Raw genomic sequence first — 9302 nt, 5'->3', positions numbered from 1 at the left:
CGTCAACATCAAAATGTAGGTGGAAAAGGTGAAACACCCACACCTGCCTCCACCCTTATTTACCTCACTCTGGGCCCCTGAACAAGACCCTTAACTCCCACCATCTGCTCCCTAAACAGGTCTCTCTTGAAAATGAGTTCTCGTGGCTCAATGAGACTACCTGTAGAAATTAAGTGTAAAAAAATAAATACAGACCATATTTGTTAGAAAAATTGTCTATGCAATAAAATGATCAATATAGCCATGTCAACAGTGTTTTATAATAACATTATACATGTAAAAAAAATAAAAAATTATCCAGGAGTAACAACACCTATTATAAAGCTATTTCTGATGTTCTCTGCATGCTAGCATGAGAATGCTCTACCTTCTCCATGCCAGCAGTCCAGGGCTCTGCTCCAGTTTACCTTAGATCTGAGATGAATCTTCATTTCTGTAGAAGATATAATTGTTCTATTTTTTGTTTTTTTATGGCAACTGAGTACCTGAATTGTACCAAGTTGATTGTGCTTGTAACCTGACAGCTATTGTAAAATTGTAATTCATTGATTAAAATGTTAATTTAAATGAAGCTGTTTCTAATTAAAATCACAAAAGATGACAAAATAAGTGTTAATTGTACAAAAATTAATTACCAAACAATTTATTATAAAATATGTAAAATGTAAAACAAATGAATAAAGTATTGTTATTTATACTGTTTATTAATTACATCTGCACCAATAAACTATCTGATCAAATTTGGACAAAGTGGAAATTTTCTCAAGTCTGAATGAGGGTTCATCCTCCATGGCATCAGAAGATGAAAATGTAGCTTCAGAGAACAGGGACATGCCAGGAACTAATGATGAGGGTCAACAGGTCCAGGAGGATGTATCAACAGGCACTGCAATTGGAAGAACAGAGATGGAAAAACCTGAGGGAGCAATTAGAACAAAAAAATTTGTCATAAGGAGGATAAAAGGAGAACTTCACAGACAAGAGTATTAATGCATTCATGCGGAAAAAAGTTAATAGAAAAGAAATGTGGCCATATTTTTATAAAAGATCGGATGAAGGCAATTGGCATGAAGAATAGGAGGGGCTTCAACACCTGTACATATGGATACTATTTTTGGAAATGCTTATGAACTGGTCAGACTGGTTTTTCGTGGCTGGTTCTCGTGATATTTTTACGTAAATTTGTCCCCAAAACACATCTTATAATAAACCTTTTTTAATAAATCTTTAACATCCTGATGCACGCTCAATAATGAAGATGGTTTGAGAGAGGAGTAAAGGAGGCCATCTTTGTGAAAAGAAACCGTCCATCATTAAACAGGGGTGGAGACCTCCGGGTTCAACTGTCCCCCTCTTACAATGCTGTTATTGCTAGTATCACTCAACCCCCTGTGAATAGAAAACAGCCATCAGGTGCTAATGATCCATTGTTAGGCTGATGGTCCTTCTTGAGCATGTGAGCAGCTGGTTTTGGTTGTCAGCAGCAAAACTGGTTGATCCACTCTGAGAAGGTGCTATTTAAGAGACTGAGCTGAATACAGCACCTCAGACTGAGGAAGTCTCTCGGATGAAAGATGCAATGTTTCTACTTTTTTTTATTATTATTTGCTTTATTTTAGTTTTTGAATGTCCAGAGGACCAGACTTAATTAGCCTTTAAATTTTACAATATATCTAATCAGTGACGTAGCTTTGGTGCTCTCTGACCTTCAGACGTAATTGATCACGTGACTCAGACTAAACGAATCAAGTACCGATTCGGCTCCTTGGTCTTTGTTTTTTTTTTTCTTTTTTATGCTTCCGCTTTATCTTCAGACGGATCGTTTCTACTTTTCAGCGATTTATAAACTTTCTGTAACGTTTCCAGTAAATCCAGCTTCTTGAGTTCGGCTCAGTAACTGTTAAAGGAAACTTTAGATCAACGACAACAGATGTGACAAGCTAAACAACGACTGGAAGCAGCACGTGAAGAATGGAGTTTCTGGACAAAACGGGCCCAGATGAAGAAAAAATGCAACAAAACAAAATCCTGGATGCTGCTTTGGACCCCAGAGATCGTCTGCATATATCAGGTTTATATAAATACATTCATCTTATTCAGTGTGATGACGCTAGCTGCAGTTTAGTGACTTAACATGGTTAGGACCGTGTGGATCATGTGCTCGCGCACTTTCACTTTAATCTTAAAATCCAGCCAGAACCTTGTTGATGGATCCAAAAAGGCTGTTCTCAAGGTGCAATTTACTTTAGAGTCATTAAGCTGAATTTTAGTGGGGGTGTAATGTTAAAACTACATATTTACTGAGACCTGACCTTTTTTTTTTTAACTGAATAAATATTTCCTGTCAAAGGTCAGTTAGATTTTTAAAAATGATTTCCATTTGTTAAATGCTCAGACATTGAGTTGTTTGAAAAAAATTTTTTTAGATACTAACAATTCTTGAAGTCAGCGTGATGTTACATTACAAGTAACCATCTATTTTCTCTGCATTTGGCATCACTGACTTTAAACTGTTCACTGGATCAAACAGTTTGATTTTTTTTTTCCTTGTCGTGAAAGTTTACTGTCATTTTGTTTTAATCCCTCCTGACAAAACTGGTGGCACTGAGTCAGGTTTGTAGGCTGCCTTGCTCACACACACACGCCTTTTCAGCTCTGCTCAGTTTTTAAATCAGATTAAGTGCTTTGTGATGGCCTCTACAAAACATTGATTTGTTGTCCTTAAGCCACTTTGTAACCAGTTTGGCAGAATGTTTAAAGTCTTTGTCCATTAATAGACCCGTTTGCTTCTGAAATGTTGCTTCAATATTTCCACATAACGGTCTTTCTTTGTAAAACCATCTATTTTGTGAAGTGCACCAGTACTTCCTGCAGCAAAACATGATGCAGCAAACTTCACAGTTGGGATGGTGTTCTCAGGCTTGCACAAGGTTCCTGTTTATATTCTCCAGATGTCGAGATGTTCATTATGGCTCAATATTAGATTTATCAGAACATTGGACTTGTCTTGTAAAATGAAGGTGTTTGTCTCTGTGTACGTTTACAAATTGAAACAAACTTGAAAATCCTAACTGACCTAAAACAGGAACGGTTTAGTCTGATTTAATGTCAGACAGTGAAATGTCTTTTTGTTGTTTTAACGATGTATGTCAACTTCTGGTTCCAACTGTATGTATTTAAAGCTTGTATACATTAGACCCTGTAGAGAAATCCAGAATAAATGTAATCTTGTGATCTCGATTCTTGTTCTCAAAAATCATCAGAGTTGTATGTAGTACAATAATTCCATCCTGAAAAAGTTAAAAATTAAAACATTAACTTTACTGACATTCTTGCGAACAGTCAGTGTATGTAAAGTTTTGATCATTGCTGTTTCTTGACAAGAGATAAATAATTTTTACATCAATTCTACATCAGTGCAGTGAGGCTGAACTGATACATCTGATCAGATTTCTTGGTTCTTCTTCCTTGGATAATGACGGGGAAACACTGGATGAGAATCTGGAACAAGTTTGGAAGATTTTTTTGCAACAGGTTTTTATTGTTCCTTAAAAGAACCAACTAAAGTCTCTAAGCTTTACCATCTTCTGGGAGTCAGCCATAAGGACTTCTGTCATGAATTTAGTTCCAAGACATTTTTCTGACGTCCAGCATTAGATGTTGTTTTGAGCTGATCAGTGAACTCAGTGAAAACACCAGTGTTGTTTGTGTGAATATAAAGTTATAACTGTCCTTGTTCATGTGTTTCATTGTTCCCTGCAGATGTTCATCATATGGTGCTGATTATAGAAGAAGCACCTGAAGACTGGAGTTCTGGTGTGGACCAGAAGGACCCAGAGACCCTCAACATAAAGGAGGAAGAGGAGGAACCGAGGATCAGTCTGGATGTGGAGCAGCTCAGTGTGAAGGAGGAGACTGATGACACCAGGTTCTCCTTCACTGCAGATCCTTTGAAGAGTGAGGATGATGAAGAGAAACCTCCGTCCTCTCAGCTTCATCAGCACCAAGTGGAAGATGGAGATCTTCCAACCAGCAGCTCAGCTGACCAGATGAAAGCAGCAACGGGTGGAGAAGATTGTGTTCAACTCCACAGATCAGGTTTGTATCTTTGGATCATTGTCAGTGTTTGTAAAAGTTTAGTTACAGTTTTTAAGAAGATAATAATCTTAGCTTTTTAGGAACATTTTGGGTAACTGTTCTTTGGGTTTGTATCTTAACTTACTAAATGATTAATCGGTGTTAATGTGCTTACAATGTGACAACAGCAGATGTTGGTGCCCTTTTACTATATGAATATTTATTGTTTCTTTTTTACTCTATTAACATAAAAACCTGAAGATTCACACCTGTTTCACACACAGTGTATACATGTTCAACACATCACAATGACAGCCAGAACTGACAGAAATGTCACATGATCATAAACAACAACAACTGTCAACTCGGTGTGTTGAGCAATCACCATGAAACAGTTCATTTCAGGTCCTAGTTTCAAACTGCTCTTCCTATGTTTGACCACAAGACGGCGCCAAGTAAAGACGTGAAAAATTTTAAGCAGGGTGCCCAATACGTCGATCGCGAAACCAATTTGAGTAGATTGCATGGCAAAGTAGACGTCAGACTTTAAAAATATATATATTTTAATTCAATTTTTTTCATTAGCCTATCAATCCATCCTCACTATGCAGTTCGTTACTTGATTGACATCCAGTTTAACCAATCTGAGACCGGACCTTTTCTGACTCATTGGTCACCACAGGCCCTTTTCCACTATCGCCTCTATGGCACGATTCGACATGGCTCTGCACGGTTCCAAGGCTTTTCCACTGGCAATGATTCGTGGAACCAGCCCCTTTTTCACAACGTACTTCGCTGTGGTTCCAAGTGTACAATGCTGGCCTGAAAACATGACGTCAGAACACTGTCGGTCACTGATTGGTTAGGGGGTGGAGTCACTGGTTGCCAAGAGCAACTATCACAACAAACCGATCCGCCATTTGCAATAGTAATAATAACTGGAAGGAGCGACTGGACCTATTTTGAAGATCTTAAAATCCGTAATGACAACACCGTGGTCTGATGCTGAAGTTCAGGCGTTTTTGTGCTTGGTGGCCGATTAAAAAAATTCAGAGCGAACTAGATGGAGCGAAAAAGTGTTTAAAGAGGTGTCGGAGCTGATGGCTTCTCACGGCTACCAGCGAACATCGACGCAATGCTAGGACAAGTTTAAAAAAAAAACTAAAATGCGATTACAGCACAATTAAAGACCTTAATGGCAGGAGCTGATCGAACCAACAAAATTGGAAATTATTTGATCAGCTGGATGCCATAAACGGCAACCGACTAGCAAACAATGGAAGGGAGAGTTGCTTGGACACAACCACTGCTCAGCTGGAATCAGTGATGGATGATGGAGAGTGTTTTCTAACTTTAAGCATATTTTAAGTTACTCGTCCCATCAGTTTGGAGCATTGAACAACCAAAAGAAGCTGACGCCATTGCCCCTGAATGTAAGAGGACAGCTAATTAGCATCAAGGCTAACTGTGCTCTGTTCCTGTGTTTCACTCTTATTTTGATCTGCAGCTCCATGTTGCATGTGTTCAGAAGTTGTGTGTTTCTTTTGAAGAAGCTCCTGAAGACTGGAGTTCTGGTGTGGACCAGAAGGACCCGGAGATCATCAACATAAAGGAGGAAGAGGAGGAACCGAGGATCAGTCTGGATGTGGAGCAGCTCAGTGTGAAGGAGGAGACTGATGACACCAGATTCTCCTTCAATGCAGTTCATCTGAAGAGTGAGGATGATGAAGAGAAACCTCCGTCCTCTCAGCTTCATCAGCACCAAGTGGAAGATGGAGATCTTCCAACCAGCAGCTCAGCGGACCAGATGAAAGCAGCAACTGGTGGAGAAGATTGTGTTCAACTCCACAGATCAGGTTTGTATCTTTGGATCATTGTCAGCGTTTGTAAAAGTTTAGTTACGGTTTTTAAGAAGATAATAATCTTAGCTTTTTAGGAACATTTTGGGTAACTAACTACTCTTTGGGTTTGTATCTTAACTTACTAAATGATTAATCAGTGTTAATGTGCTTACAATGTGACAACAGCAGATGTTGGTGCCCTTTTACTATATGAATATTTAATGTTTCTTTTTTACTCTATAAACATAAAAACCTGAAGATCCACACCTGTTTCACACACAGTGTATACATGTTCAACACATCACAATGACAGCCAGAACTGACAGAAATGTCACATGATCATAAACAACAACTGTCAACTCAGTGTTGAACAATCACCATGAAACAGTTCATTTCAGGTCCTAGTTTCAAACTGCTCTTCCTATGTTTGACCACAAGATGGCGCCAAGTAAAGGCTTGAAAAGCTTAAAGCAGAGTGCCCAATATGTTGATCGCAAAGACAATAGGCTCTGTGCACATGCGTCCTGAATCACTTCCCCTTTGACCGGATGTCGGCATTCCAGTTTCCGGTCTAATCCCCGGTCTCGGTGAAAATGGCGTTTTCTAGATGTTTACAAGAGCTGCCCAAGATAAATATCAGCGATGTTCATCGTATTGTTGATGCCTGGTCCCCTGCTCCGACAAGCAAACGTAACAAGGGATTTAAATTGTATATCTCAAGTTACCTGCACAACTACGAGGGTAAGTAACGTTAGTTTGATCGTTGTGATGTTGCTAACTGTTTGCAGCTAACGTTAGGCTATTAGCAACACGACCATTTTTGTGTATACTCACGTTATAGAAACAGGTTTTCCACACTTAAACAAAAGGCTCCCCGTGGACAAGATGACTGTGCTGTCTGCTAAACCGAAGAGTGGAGCAACAACAGAGGGTGTAAGGTAAAAAAAAATCAATAAAAATTCTGATGTATTACAACAGTGTTTCTCAACCCTGGTCCTCAAGGCACACTGCTCTGCATGCTTTATAGATTTCCCTGCTTTAACACAGCTGATACAGTTGTTAATCAGTTACCAACTGAAATGAGCTGTGTTTAAGCAGGGACAAATCTCAAACATGCAGGACAGTGTGCCTTGAGGACCAGGCTTGAAAAACACTATTATTTTATGTTTCATATCTGAACGAAATGCAGGTGGGTATTCTATTTTTGACTCATGTTCTTTTCTTATTTATATACACAGGAGCACACTCTACAAAGGCCTTAGTGGGGATTTGCCGGACCTTTCTGTCCTTAGAGTAAGTAGTTGTATTTAAATTACTGATAAATAAAAATGAAATTAACAGTAGGCTACAATGTACTAACAAAGAGTTGTAGACTTACTGGTGTATTGAATACTTTTATTTTCAAGTGCTGTCTCTTTGTGAAGTGTAGAATTTTTGAGGGCTTAAAATTAGTTGATATACATGTATTTTACATTTTATTGAAATAATTGTTTTCACTTTCCCAGGTTTCCGAGGTGTATGAAGATTTTGCAGCAGCTGATGCACCAATGATCTGCAGCATGGGAATCAGCCATGAATTTCCCCTTGTTGACTCTGCCCTTGGCAAAGTTCAGGCTGGAAGTCCTCTGTCCTACCAACAGCCAGCAACAGCAAAGAGAGACATGTCCTTCAATGCTGCACCACCCCGCCCATCTCTGCCTCTTAAGAACTACCACCTACAGCCATCAAAAAGCATGTTTGTTTGTTCTGAACCACAACAGCTACACCTTAAAAGTATGGAGGTCACCTGGGACATGGTGAATAAATTTGAATGTGCTACCAGAGCACAGAGTACATGTCCTGAATGGCATCAGCTAAGGAGGCATAGGTTGACTGCCTCCCGCTTCAGGGAGATCTGCCAGGTTCGAGATAAATCTGAGGAAGATCTGGCAAATCGTCTGCTGCAAGGGACCTATCAGACTGCAGCTATGAAGAGAGGGCTTGAATTAGAGGCAGATGCTATCTGGGAATATTGTCAAATTAAAAGAGTCAACCACTATCCCTGTGGATTTGTGATTCACCCTGATGCTCCTTGGCTAGGGGCATCTCCAGACGGATTGATCTTTGATCCTTCTGAGCCATGTCAGTTCGGGCTGATTGAGATTAAGTGTCCAAATGTGAAAAGTTATGTTGACTGTCCATATCTCCAAATGAAGTCAGGCAAATTGGAACTAAAAAAAACTCATGCTTACTATTGGCAGGTTCAGGGGCAGATGCTAATAACTGGGATGAACTGGTGTGATTTTGTTGTCTCAGCTGAGGAAGATATTCTTATTCAAAGAATTTATGCAGACACTAATGTGATGGATTCAATCAAACACAAAGTAGACACATATTTTTTCTATGTTTACCTGCAGAAATGTCTAAATTAGGAGTTTGATCAAATCAAATGTACAAATTTGTTTCAAAATATTTCCATCATGAATATCTATTTACAAATGTAAGACAATGTCAATGTAAGTAAATGACAGCATTTTCTGTTTCTTCAAGACTGTGCCATCAGCTTTTCTGTCAAACTTCATATCTCCATTTCCTGACCAAAGGTCCATTTTGGTAATTTGACAGGAGACAGGCAACTGTAAAAATTTGGTTTATGCTTCCTGCAATGGAGAGAGGGATAGTGGAATCAAAGAGTTTATTTTCTTTAACTCTTCTTATTAACCTCTCAACATGCACCCTCAAACGGGCAATGGACTGGGTCTTCAAAACGTCGACCTCTGACATTTGGGCCCTCTTGGAGAGGAAGGCAGGACGATGAACAGTCCCAGGTACGAGATCATCCACCAAGAATCCCTTGTCCACCATGATGGCCATGTCCAGTGTCAAGAGTGATGTAATCCCTGATTGACGGAACACTTCCTTGTCACTCATGGAACCCTCAAACAGTGCTGACACAAATGTCAGGGCTCCGTGAGGAGACATGCCCACCATGGCCTTAAAGGTACAGTGGGATTTGTAGGTGGAGAAGACTTCACTCTGGAGGAGCAGGGATGAAGGTGTTTGACACCGTAGTTCTGTACAGTCCAGGATAACTTGTGTGTCACTGTAGCGGCCATCAAAATCTTGTGGAAGACTGGAACTCACAGCTGCAGGAGACATCCACACACAAATTGAGCCCAATAAGCAGTACAGGAAGTTGGCCCATGTCACAATAATGCGGCTGACTGTTGCTCTGTGGATGTTAAATCGATGGCCCAGTTCCCTCTGGGTACATCCAGTAGACAGGTAGGAGAGGAAAAGAAAAAGCTCATCTATTGGCAGCAGTTTCTGGACAGAAAATTATTTAAATGTTAGTTCAAAACCAGCATTCTCATTGTGTGTGTGTGTGTGTGTGTGTGTGTGTGT

The 9302-nt window shown here is 39.7% G+C and overlaps 1 protein-coding gene across 1 annotated transcript; it reads left to right on the top strand.

Moving 5' to 3' along the window:
- Positions 1-1842: 1842 nt before the first annotated feature.
- On the top strand, positions 1843-8329 carry LOC119420798. The gene is made up of 6 exons (XM_037688224.1): positions 1843-2071; positions 3763-4098; positions 5628-5933; positions 6760-6856; positions 7157-7211; positions 7424-8329. The coding sequence occupies exons 1-6, from the start codon at positions 1972-1974 to the stop codon at positions 8327-8329; spliced, it is 1800 nt and encodes a 599-aa protein (XP_037544152.1). The 5' UTR covers positions 1843-1971.
- Positions 8330-9302: the final 973 nt, after the last annotated feature.

Source organism: Nematolebias whitei, chromosome 14, assembly GCF_014905685.2.
Source record: "Nematolebias whitei isolate Nwh7 chromosome 14, NemWhi1, whole genome shotgun sequence".
Lineage (NCBI taxonomy): Eukaryota > Metazoa > Chordata > Actinopteri > Cyprinodontiformes > Rivulidae > Nematolebias > Nematolebias whitei.
Note: the sequence above shows the minus strand (reverse complement) of the source record. Positions and strands in the feature narration are given on the sequence as shown.